This window comes from Ananas comosus, linkage group 13 (genome assembly GCF_001540865.1).
Source record: "Ananas comosus cultivar F153 linkage group 13, ASM154086v1, whole genome shotgun sequence".
NCBI classification, from domain to species: domain Eukaryota; kingdom Viridiplantae; phylum Streptophyta; class Magnoliopsida; order Poales; family Bromeliaceae; genus Ananas; species Ananas comosus.
This window is the reverse complement of record NC_033633.1, coordinates 2,989,408-3,002,261: the sequence shown is the minus strand read 5'-3', so window position 1 is coordinate 3,002,261 and position 12,854 is coordinate 2,989,408. Positions and strand designations below refer to the sequence as shown.

Sequence of the window (12,854 nt, the reverse complement as noted above, 5' to 3'; positions counted from 1 at the left end):
AAAGTCTTTCAAATATATCCGAGAGTTAAATTCTATTAACAAACTGTTAGGAACCGTCATTGTGTCTATAAAATTATCATTTTGTCCTTTCAAATATGCTTTTTTGTTGTCACCAATTTTTTTTATTTGCTCTTATAAGTTAGGGGCAAAAAAAATGTTTTGACCTTTTGCCCTTTCAAATATATTCTTTACTGTCATCATTTTCTTTTATTTGCTCTTAAATTAGAGACAAAATAGATATTTTTATTATTTTTTAACTATAATAGAAATTTAACTCATATTTAACCTGAGATAATTTAACGGACACTAACAACAGAGATATTTTTAAATAACAAAAAAATATATATAAAAATATTTGAAATAAAAAATATGAATAAATAAGGTATTTCAAAGATTTTGAGACATATGTAGACAATTATCTCTTTTATTTTTCATTCTCAATTTTCTTATAATTAGAGGTAAAAACGTATGAAACTTAGTTGGACTATAAAATATTTAAATATGGCTATCTAATTTTCAAAATTTTAATTTTACGATCCGATTTTTCATTTTGTTTGATTTGATGCAATAGATGACACTTTGACTTTAAATTTAAGCTAATTACTTATTTTAATTAATTTATAGTTGTGAGAATTGTATAAAATATAGTAAGTAAATCTGTAAAGATGAACGATATATTTAAATTTTATAGTCAAAGTATCGTTGACTGATTTAAATTAAATAAATTAAAAAGTTAGATAGTAAAATTAAAATTTTTAAAAATTAGATACTCACATTCAAATAGTTGATAGTTTAAATTAGTTTCATAGTTTCTATCTTAATTTTATTCTCAATTGTAATTATTCATTTTAATTTAATCATAGTTAAGAATTATTGTTAATTCCAATAAAACTGTCCTTTCAGCATTAACTAATATTTGCTACATTATTATGAGTCCGGCTACTTTACTTTTATGAGTACAAGTATTTTTTGTATTCGTAAATTTTCGGTCGTTAGATCTACTTTTTTGATCATTTTTATCTGTTATATCATATTATTCAACCAACCACCCACTCAACCCTAACGGATCACTATTATTTTAATCGGAGACCGCTATCATCCTAACCATACATCTTTCATCCAATGATCGAAAACTTATGAGTGTAAAGGGGCTCATACTCATAAGAATATAGTAGCCCTAGTCCATTATTATCAGGCGCAAGATAATTTTTTTAGGCTAAATTATACTTTTGGTTCTAAAACTCTGAGACTCACGATATTTTGGTGCTTAAATTTTAATTTGCTATAATTTATAACTCAAACTTAGTAAATTATCATAATCAAATTTCACAATCTTATATAGATGACTAAATATTAATTAGAATTTTAAAAATTCTAATTAAAAATTATAATAAATTAAATTTTAAAAATTAAAGTGTCATAAATCTCACCTTTGAGGATCACAAGTGTAATTTAGCCTTTTTATTAAAATTAATAATTTTAATAAATACTAGGAAAAAAAAAATAGGGACTAATTAAAACCAAAAAGTCTAATTAAAATTAGGGACTAGAATGAAAGTCTCATTTAGGAAAGTACTATAAGAAATGAAAAAGTACTAAAAATAAAAAGAAAACTTGAATGGCTTATTAAAGCACTCTATTTTTAGGTTCAACTAACTATTTATCATTATTATTATTATAAAATATATAAATAAATATAAATAGGTACATAATATGTACTTTTAAACCAATTTATTTTGGTGATTGTGGGCAATAAAATATGGCCTGTATTTGTAATGATTTATTTTTAAAAAAAATTAATATTATTTACAAACAATTTTAATATTTGTACTTTAATTCTTTTGTTTTATTATTAAAAAAAAATACTACATAAAACAGAAAACAATTATTGATTGTATCCCTTTCAATTATAATCTAACAAAAGTAGTAATAATAAATAAATAATTAGTTTGTTGATTTTATAAAGTTCACCTTGCTCGTTTGTGGTTTAGCATATTTTTCACTCTCTCACCTGTTGTTTTTTTTTAAAAAAAAATTTACTTTATCATCCTAGTTCATATAGAATTTATTGGTGAAAAAAATTTGAACCTCGGAGGTGCAAATTGAAACTTTTTAAATCAGTGGGTAGCAAAATGAAAGAAGCTAAACTATAAGGGGCAATTTGAAGTTTGCCCTATATTATATGCATCTTTTTGCTATGTGTTTCTGTTTAATAAAGCAAATTATTAGGCTTATTCTACTACTTAGTCAATGTATTAATAAGACCTGTTTCTAAATATTTTCTTGATATATGCTATGTTTATTTAGAGTGAGGCTACTATGCTATCCGAAGCATAGAGCCTTCCGTGCTTTCAGTTCGTTTTCGATATTGCGACTTTTGAATCGTTGATCGGCTTAAACTTGATCTAGAGTATTTGGAGTACCTAGAAAATAAATTTTATTATTTTTCGATATCATTTGTCTAGTAATCGAATGGGCTCAAAATCAACAAATTTCAATGGCCGTAGTGAGCCGTTTGCAAGTTTAACGGTGTAGAAATATTCAAATCATGTGAAATTTTGATAGAAAATTCTTTATACTATATAAAACAAGATCAATATCTTTGATTTAAAATTTTAATGTCATATTATTATATTTTGTAAGATTTTTATTTTCAGTTGTTGATTTTGAACCCCTTCGTTCACTAGGCAAATGATATCGTAAAATCATAAAATTTATTTTCTAGGTATTTCAAATACTCTAGATCAAGTTTAACGGAGCCGATTGACGATTCGAAAGTCGCAACATCGAAAACGAGCTGGAAGCACGGAAGGCTCCGTGCTTCCGATAGCATAGTAGCCTCACTCTGTTTATTTATGGTAATATTTTTTAGAAAAAACTTTAAATACCCCTCTACTTTAATGCTTTCAAACGTTACTACTTTGAAGCTTAAATTATATCCCTTTAACATCATCTGGTTTTATTTTTCTTTTTTCATTAATCCGTCTATTAATTTTTCCTTTAAAGCACATTAAAAAAAAAAAAAAACTTCGAACACCCATTTTGTGGTTTACCGATTTTTTATTTTAGTATCATATGATTTTAACTTTACCATTAGTTTAACAGAAAAGTTAACATAGGGGGTAACAAAATGATAAAAACAAAACTAGCTATGTGATATACTTTAAACCACATATTACTAAATTATTCTTTTGGTCCCCAAATTATAAAGTGCATAACACTTAGTCCTCAAATTTTAATTTGCAATAATTTTTAGTTTGAACTTCGTAAATTGTTATAATTAAATCTTACAGCATTTTTAGTTGGCTAAATATTAATTTCTCGCTATGGTAGAACTGTAGAAGTGATACAGCAGTATTGTGATTAATGACAAAATAATAATTAAGATGCCATATCGATTCTACGTAAGTAAAATATTAATTTTTAGTCAAACTAAATTAGGCTGTCAGAATTGATTACAATAATTTGCAAAGTTCAAGTCAAAGAATTATTATTGATTTAAAAATCGAGTCAAATCTGCCTGATCATTTCGTTTGACTATAATCCAGTCTATAAAGCGGTTAAGTTCAAATCTTTAAACTGGCTAAGTCAAAAAATCACTTTAAATTGTTTAAAAACTAATGATTCAACCATCAAACTAGTAAACTTGAATATTTTTAATCAAACCGGCCAAACTTTTTTGATCAGGTTATATTAAAATCTAACTGACTTAAATCAATTACCTGATTTTAATTTCTATTAGTGCAGATTAGTCTTATAAAAGGTGAAACGTAAAAACTTATATCTATTTAACTTGGTCAAAAAATCAGTATTTTATAATTAAATATAAAATTAAAATAATAATGAATACATATTTCTATATAATATAATTAAAAATAATAATTAAATATTTATGACATTAATATTTTCGAATCACTATTTAATCCAAACTTTCAAGCATTAAAAATTATACTAAATTAAAATTTGAGAATCAAAATATCACGCACAAATATAGAATTTCATATGCATAGAATAATTACACCATTAATCAACAGCTATTATTAATTTGAGGCATCTAATTTAAGCACAAAACAGTTTTGTTGGTTATTAATGATGATGAAATAAATAAATAATTTTGAGTCATGTAATTTGGACGGTTTAGAAGCACTAATCACAAATGTGGGTGTGATTTTGACCACAACACTTCCATTTTCTTTTTTTTCTTTTTTTTTAAATTGAGAATTTTCCTTTTAATCCCCATATTTTTCTCATTGTTCTTTTTGTTAGCTTTATGCGGACGTGCGCATGCACTTTTTGTCACCATCCATCGCACAAGCGCAATTTACAAAGCGCACCCAAAAACTCCCCCATCCCCTCCATTATATTATCCCGCGTTGCTTCTACCCCCTCCCCTTCCCCATTCCCTCTCACGTTCCCCTCAATTTCCACGAAACCCTAGCTTTGAACCCCTTCTCCTGCTTCATTGCTTCCTCCGCCGCGCACCCAGGAGCCCGATCCCACTCTTCCTGCTCAATTTGATCCGAAAATGGCGGTTTCGGCGTTTCGATCGACCTCGAAGAGAGGATCCAACGCTTCTCCTTCTCGCAGCGCGTTTTCTCCCTCAAAGGAGCCAGTTTTAGCCGATTCGAGGGAGAGGATCCCTCCCCGGAGGTCCCGGAGCGTCAGCGCGGCGCCGAGAAGGTGCCCCGACTCGTCCCCGACCCCGCCCGCCGTGTCGGAGTACTCGAACACCCGGAACAATCCCCTTTTCGGGTGCCCGAGCTCCTCCTCGTCGTCGTCGCCGGAGTCGGAGAGCAGGGTGGGGACTGCTAATGGGGGAATTGAAGCTTCTAGCAGTAGCAGTAGAAGGGGGAGGCCAGTGTCGAAAGAGGAATCGGGGAATCGGAGAATTCGCTCGGTTTCGAGAGGACATTATGGGTATTCTGAGGTGCTGATCATGTTTTAGTTTCAAATTTTCAATTTTTGGTTCATTGGTTATGTATTAGTTGGTAGTTTTATATTCATTTTAGCCGAATTATTAAATTTAGCAGAGTGGGGTAGAACATGGGTACAGGTCATCTTCAAGTGTAAGAGACAAAGAGATTGATCAAAAGGCCAATAATGGATTTAGTTTATCGGAGCCGAACAGGAAATTGGAGACATGGACTAGTCGGCATCTGGTATCCGATTCGTCGGATGCATCTAGTGTAAGCTTGTTGCAGATCATTAATGGTTGTATTGAATTGGATGCATATAGTGTTTTTTTATGATTTTTTGTTTTTGAGCTCTTTAGTCGTGCACGCGAGGTCGGCATTGGGAGGATGGGGTGTCTACAAGTTGTTCGTCAGAAGAAGCAACAAACAGAAATGTGTGTCAGTGGGTTCTTGTGTGAATTCTCTTTCAGATTCTTTTATGATGTACAAGATGTCGGATTGCCGGTGCTTTTATTTTACTTGGTAACTATGTTTGTTCTTTCAGAATGGCCATTACTTTCATGATGCTGAATCAGGAGATATATATGAAATTATCCGACCAGAAGTACCGCATGCTATTTCTGAGATTAGAGACGACTTTGAAAATGTAAGCTGAAGTCACTTTACTGAGAAGCCATTCTATCTATTCTTCCTTTCCATTTGTTCCGTAAATGGAAATAAGTTTAACCAAAGTGGTAGAGATGACCTTAGCTATGACACGATGACAAAAAATTTAAACGAAAAAGGAAAGCAAAGAAAACTAAGGAAGTGTACATTTTTTATTGTGTTTTATTCTGCTTTTGACTTAGATTGTATGTATGTACTCTTGCCATATCAAAAAAAATATATATATATATATATATATCCTCCTTGTTGTAAGATCTCCTTGAATGTATAAATATACTCTTAAGTGTGATTTATACCTTTTGGTCATATTTATTGGTGGCCCTAATGAAATCGCCATACGTAATTAACAGGGAAGACTATCTTGCATGAAGTTTTGTACTTTCATTTGCTCTAGTTAGAGAAGAAGCATATTTGTGCCAATTCCCATGCACAAAGTTTGAGTGCTTAATAAATCCGGGTTGTGTCGAAAACAAAGCATATCATGCCACACGTATTAACTCTTGTTTGGACGTCGTAATGAGTTATCCAAAGATAACTTACTTGATGTTGGGACTTTCTTGTGTGATTAGAAGGAAGGAGTTTGATTTTTGTTCTTTAAAAGATCTTGCCATTCACAATTTGGCAGGATAGCATATTTCACATACAAGGTGATTTATCTTATTCTAAAAAAATGACTTGAAGTTGAATATGATATTCCATTTAGACAGTAATCTCACTTTTCATCTATTAAATGCTACAAACAACATGAGAAAATCAAATAGTTATGACGAACAAGAAGTTTTTGCATCCAAACAGGGCAAAAACGTTTTCAGGGTCGTACATAGTGTCTTTTAAATGAATATCAGTGTTTTACCAGCAAAACATATTAAAATATCTTTTTTTTCCTCTTGTTTTAAGCTCATAAAAGTGTTGGTCTGTGTTGTGTTCTGAGTAGGCAATCCAGAGAACAAGTCCTGCGACAACAGCTGCCAAAAATATCATTGATATACCTCTTGAATTGAACCATGGAGAAATTGAGCTAGTCTCCAACATCAGAAGGGAGTATGCTACAAAGCTTGAACAGGTTTTCACATTTTGTTTTCTATCTTAAGTAATGGCATGTCCTGACGTTTTCGTGAGCCTGCTAGCTAATAAACATTTGGCCCATTGAATATTCAGACTCAGGAACGTGCGCGGAAATTGAGGGCTGATCTGGCTGTTGAAGAGCAGAGAGAGCAGGAACTTAGTAGAATACTGAAGGACATTCTACCGGTTCAGAAAAGTTCTGAGACATGTAGAGGTCGGCCAAAAAGAAAGGTACCTTGTTTCTGCTTGCTGTTCACATGGCTTACATTTCTCTGTGGCTAAAATGCATGGGTAGCCCCTGAACACTCTATGAATTATGATTTGTTCATTGATCTTTCACTTAGACATATTATTCCCTACATTTACTCAGTTTCTTGCTATACCAACCCCAGCCAGATACATTTAGTGTTTAGGATCTCTAATATCTCTTAGGATCTCAGTATATGAGCTGATGGACTTGATAGACTCTGCACGCAAAATAAGCCCAAGGATGGTAATTCTGACTCTTATTTAAATTCTAAGACTACTCAGCTCAAGCGAAATATCATGGACCAAATTGCATGTTTGCAGTGACTACCCACGCAAACATGCAATTGATTTTCTTTTGTTTTCTTTAAAAATGTGGCAATTGATTTTTTTTTTTCTGGGTATTACTTCCTTTGAATGATCTATGGTTGCAGGCAAGTGTAGAACGAGTTAAGATGTCTAGGCGCTTGGCAGAGGAAGCGATGAATTATTTCGAGGAATGTGTTTCAATTTCGACTTTTGATAGTTCTGACCTCTCGTCTTTAGAGGATCCACAACCGTGTTCAGTTGATGGCATCCAACCTATGGGCAACAGTAGATTCTTCCACAGTGAAGGCTCTACTATTTCGGCATCCCACTTCCCCGGCAATCAACCTAATCCGCATGAGGTAATCGTCTTCACAATGTGCAGCTATTCTGAGTTATCTAAGATATATGTGCATTTTAGAACGTACTTTCTACTTTTAGGTTCCAATGATTCTGTCTCCAAAGTGACATCGCCTGAATTTAAAATGTACGAAGAGTAGTAGTTGTTACCATGAGAATTGTTTCCGAACAAAATTTTTCTTTACAGTATATGATTTATTAGACATTGTGTTGTTTTGAAGAGCCCAAAATAGTTAAATTGTAAGTTCGAGTCAAGTTGAGTTACTTTAGGTCTGTAATGCGTCTATATATTTTGTGTTTGTGATATTAGGATCTAAGCTTTGAAGATCTAGGTGTTCTGTCATATTGGTTTATGGGAAAACCTTGCTCCGTATATTTCTTTTTTGAATTTAAGACTCTGAATGCCTCAGAGTTCCTGTATAAGTTATGTACGGTAATCATAAACAAGGGAACAAGTTAATGGAGAGTTGATGCATGCAACAACTTAATAGGTAGTTTTCCTATTGATGTTTTGGGCATTTCTTCCTCCCCTTTCCTTTTTATTTGCCTATTTCTTCCTCCCCCAACTATTCATGTTTACTATATTTTCTTCTATTTTGTGTTTTCATTCCTTTTCTCCTTTATTCACCTGTTTTAATACAGGAAACAATATTTTCAGCAGTAATTTTCAGAATATTGTGATTTCCCTCAATTTCTCTTCCCTGCTGAAATGAATGCTATGAATTCTATCATATTTTATGAACATTGATAGTTTCATTTTAAGAGCATTTGTTATATATGTAGATTTTGTGAAATTTATCCTCTTCAAGCGTGATATGTTTTTTCTCATTAGGATTCTGACAATCAAACACAGTGCTCAATTACGGTCACGGACTTGGATACACCACGAAGCGGAAAGTCTCGCTTCTCGTTCTCGCATCAATCAGATCAAGATTTCGAAGTTCATGACATAAGAAACTATATAAAGAAGTTCGAGAAAGACATCAGCAAAGAACACAAAGAGAATGTTAAAGTAAGATCAAGCTACAATTCAGATGATTATGTTTCTACAAACTCGGCGGAAAGCTTGCTGTCTGACGTAGTGATCCTGAAGAACAGAATAGAATCTGGAGGTCTACTTCTTTGCAATATTAGAATTTTCTGACCATATTTATACAATGTGATGTTTATACATAGCAACTCTTTGTCGCTCAAATTTTCGTGGAGTCTGAATATTTTCATGGTGCGATTTTAAGTGAATTCTGAACCATAGATATGAAAACTTACAAGAAATGCTTTGCTCATGTACTTAAATAGATAATAGTTTTTCTTTTTGTTTATGTAATATACTTTTCTGCTTCTCTTACTTGTCGAATCTAATTATCTCTAGTGATATCATAGAAATCTTTGATTACAGATCTACCTTTTGTCTGTCACTCTTATTACTAAACAATCAGTTGTGGTTTTTGTTCTGCTTACGGCAGAACTTAGTTATCTAATTGGTTAATTTGTATGGTTGTTGGGAGACCAAGTTACATTGGGTACCAGTGTTCTCCAGTTTACTGTTGTAATTGTGATGCGACACACAGGTTATGTATCTTATATTACTAATTAGGGAAAACTTAAAATACCCCCTTATGGTTTCACTTTTTCTCACTTTAGTATCCTGTGGTTTAAAGTGTATCAAGTTAGTACCCTGTGGTTTCGCACTTTCTCACTTTAGTACCCTGTGGTTTAAAGTATATCAAGTTAGTACCCTGTGGTTTAATATTTCATTAAGAGAAAAATAAAACCACGGGGTACTAACTTGATACAAAAATAAAACCACAGGGTACTAACTTGATACAAAAATAAAACCACAGAGTACTAACTTGATACACTTTAAACTACAGGGTACTAAAGTGAGAAAGTGCGAAACTACAGGGTACTAACTTGATACACTTTAAACCACAGGGTACTAAAATGAAAAAGTGCGTAACTACAAGAGTTTTTTTAAAGTTTTGCTTACTAATTAAGCACGGAAAGACACAACTTGTTTATCTTGAAACTTTTGCCAGAAGCTTTCATTTCTGTCCGTGTTTATGTGTTTTGCTTGGTGATTAGAAATTTTGTACCTTGGACTTTTAATGTAAGTTCATTAATGCATAAAGGTTCAATGTTTTGATTTTTTTTTTTTTTTTTTTTGAAGAAAGATTGCAGGCTACCTGCTTCGTTTATTTCTAAAAAGAAATAAACTTACCTGAAAATATGAATCAACTAGGATTCGAATTTAGGATCTCGGGTACCAATCACCAAACTCTTTGCTATTTGTGCTTGCTATTTGTGCTAAGGACGATCGGTAATGTTTTGACTTAATTTCATGGTTTTTATGTATTTGGCTAGGTTTATGTGTAAAGTTGGACTAATATTTCCCTGCTACAATTTGTGTCATTTTTGGGGATCAGACTTCTTGTTTTATTAGGAAGGTTGGAAACAAGAAGGTGCTTCTTGTTTACTGTTCTCATAAAATGCTATGGTTGCATTTCCCAGAAACTAAGTTGGTGGTAAATTTTGATCCTTTCCTCTGAATCACTGATCTATTGCTGATATAACTTAAATCATCATGAACAATGTGAGTAATACCGATCATATCTAGCGTAGTTGGCTAACGACTTAATGGTTGGTATTCGAGGCTCTAAGTTCAAAATGTAGTTGCTTCACATTTCTCGTTGATTTTTTTTTTTTTTTAAAGGAAGAAAGAAATGAGTAGCTTGCTACCTCTCTCTGAGACCAAAAAAAAAAAAATGTTGGTAATTAAACAAGCCCTAAAATCCGTCACTTATTTGTTTTCCTTTTTTTTCCTATGCTATTTGTTGTGCTTCTGCAGAGTTATTGACAAAACAGAGAAAATCACCAGGATATTCCTCCTTTCCTCAATCTTTGTGGATTCTTGCAGGGAATATGTGAACTTATGCTCTGAAATGAAAATTGCACAGGTCTGACTACATTCACAATTCATGCATAGGATATTGGTTTGATGTGCAATTTCTTGGAAACTTGCAAGAAACCACTCTGAAGCATGGATGAGTTGGTTTGGATGGAATTAGAAGGGTTTGAAAAGATGGATGGTTTCTGAGATCTAATTCTGTAATCTGATGACCTAAAAGAGGAATTGGTGGAAATTTATAACAAGAGGCAAAAGTAGATGAGAAAGGGAGATTTAACTAACCTAAACATACCCATCCCCTTCTTGCTTCCTTCCTAAGTAAACATGTTAGATTGGCAAATTATGCAGATGAGCATGCACAACTTCTACAGCAGGAAACATTCTTCTTCAGGTTCCAGTTCTCTTTGCATGTCATGTAATGAAATTTAGGAGTGTTGATCAGGGGCTGTAAAAATGTAAGCAATTTTATTTCTGGCATCACTGAGGATATTAATCTTAAACCTGAAGAATTAATTTCTATAATTAATTCTATAGACTTTGTACAATTGGATTTGTTCAGTTTGCTGAGCTTCGGATAAAGAAACTCAAATTAATCTTTTATTGAAAGTTTGTTCGGACTCTGCTTAAGGACGGAGATTTAAGCTGCTTAGAAATTTGAAATCGAACAATCACCAAACTGTGATTAGCAAGTTGCTAGATACTAATTATTTATATCAATTGAGAGGGTTTTAAGATAATACAAAGATTAGTCATTAATTAATGGCCACCTCATCCTTGTTTGACCAATGATGTTGGAGCTTGAGACAAAGATATGATACCAGAAAATGCTTCAAAATCCTTCCGGCTTGCTTTGTCTGCCAGCCCATGCTGTTTCTTGTGTATCCCAGAAAGATTTGAAATAGTCTTATTATTACTTATTTGTTCAGCAACAAATAGTAAAAACTTAGAAGCTTTTTTTTTTCATTTGAAAAATTGTTTGAACAAGTTATCATTCACCACTTAGCTCAGATGCAGTGCGAGATAATCGCTTATATATCAAATTATATAAAATTAGTGTTTAAAAATTGAATTGAAATAGCAAGGAATGCTGAGCAATTCCCAAATGTCTTATTCCAAGAAACGAAAAAAAAGGAAAAGAAATAATCTTAATGTGGGTGTAGTTATTACTTTGGAAAGAGTCATTTGAGATACTTTTAGGATCTTATCATTGTTATCTAGTTCATAACATTGCATGTTTATTTTCTAAAAAAAAAAAAAACAAGCATTCCATATGTATTCAGTCTCTATTTTGTATTTTTTTTTCTTTCTTCAGCTTTTATATCATTTTTTTAGCTTTGAATCAAATAAGATAAAAATGTACAACATCATAATTTAAAATAAATACAATAAATATAATGTACTGTAGTTTGTGAACTTTAACATATATTGCATTATAATACAGTCGATAAACAATTCATGAATTTTATCTAATTAATTAATCAGTCGATCAATAGTTCTCCAAAAGAACATAGAGTTTTATTTATCATTCATGCTGCTTTAAAATTTCGACCACGTTAATAACAAAACAAATAAATAAGAGACAAAAGTAAAAAGCTAATACCAAAACCATCCTCACCACCTCTCTTTCCCTCTCCTCTCCCAACTCATGGAACAGTGGTTTAATTATTTTGTTAACTGGATACTGCATTCTATACTTGAGTATTTAGAGAGAGAGAGAGAGAGAGCAATACAACAGTGAACACATACACACACATAGAGAGAGAGAGAGAGAGAGAGAGAGAGAGAGAGAGATGCAGGAGCCAGTTGAGGGTGATTGGGAGCATGGCTAAGGCTTTTAGGCCAAGTGTTTGAGGCTCCTCTCTCTCTCTCTCTCTCTCTCTCTCTCTCATACACACACACACACACACACACAAACCCCCATGCATTCACCCTAACCTTGACCCACCCATTTGGATTTGGACCCATCTCATCTGACACTATACACACCTCTCTAACCCTGGTTTAAACTAAGTTGAAAGAGAAAACCCCTGCTCCACTGCAGTTACATGCAAATCTATTCTCTGGACCTGGTCCACCATGTCAGCTGTGGACCCCCTAAGTTGATTCATTCTCCATCCATCTCATCTCTTAACTTAGCTCCGCTTAAAAATAGGTTTAAGTCGTAATTATCCTTACAGCTGAAGTATAGGTCTTTGATTTGAATTGGATAAGATTTTTTGGGTGCGGTCTCCACTCAATTTGAGATCATCTTATTAACCATTTGCACTATTTTAACGTGCATGCTTATTATTTTATAGCTGATGAAATTTGATAGTCTTATCCTGTGTAGACTATTTTCAATAAATTTTTGGCAGTTCAAATCTTGTCTAGTGTAGATTTAACGAGTATGTGAC

At 32.7% G+C, this 12,854-nt stretch overlaps 1 protein-coding gene across 3 annotated transcripts; it reads left to right on the top strand.

The window, feature by feature from the left end:
* LOC109719825 (vitellogenin-2-like) lies at positions 4,357–8,901 on the top strand. Of its 3 annotated transcripts, none has more exons than XM_020246644.1 (8): positions 4,357–4,927; positions 5,028–5,186; positions 5,273–5,347; positions 5,458–5,559; positions 6,514–6,642; positions 6,738–6,875; positions 7,325–7,558; positions 8,410–8,901. In XM_020246644.1, exons 1-8 carry the CDS (start codon positions 4,526–4,528, stop codon positions 8,698–8,700), a joined length of 1,530 nt encoding a protein of 509 aa, XP_020102233.1. In that variant the 5' UTR covers positions 4,357–4,525; the 3' UTR covers positions 8,701–8,901. The 3 variants fall into 3 exon arrangements, with proteins under 3 accessions (XP_020102233.1, XP_020102231.1, XP_020102232.1); XM_020246642.1 differs by having other exon boundaries at positions 4,359–4,927; positions 8,389–8,901; XM_020246643.1 differs by having other exon boundaries at positions 4,360–4,927; positions 5,031–5,186; positions 8,389–8,901.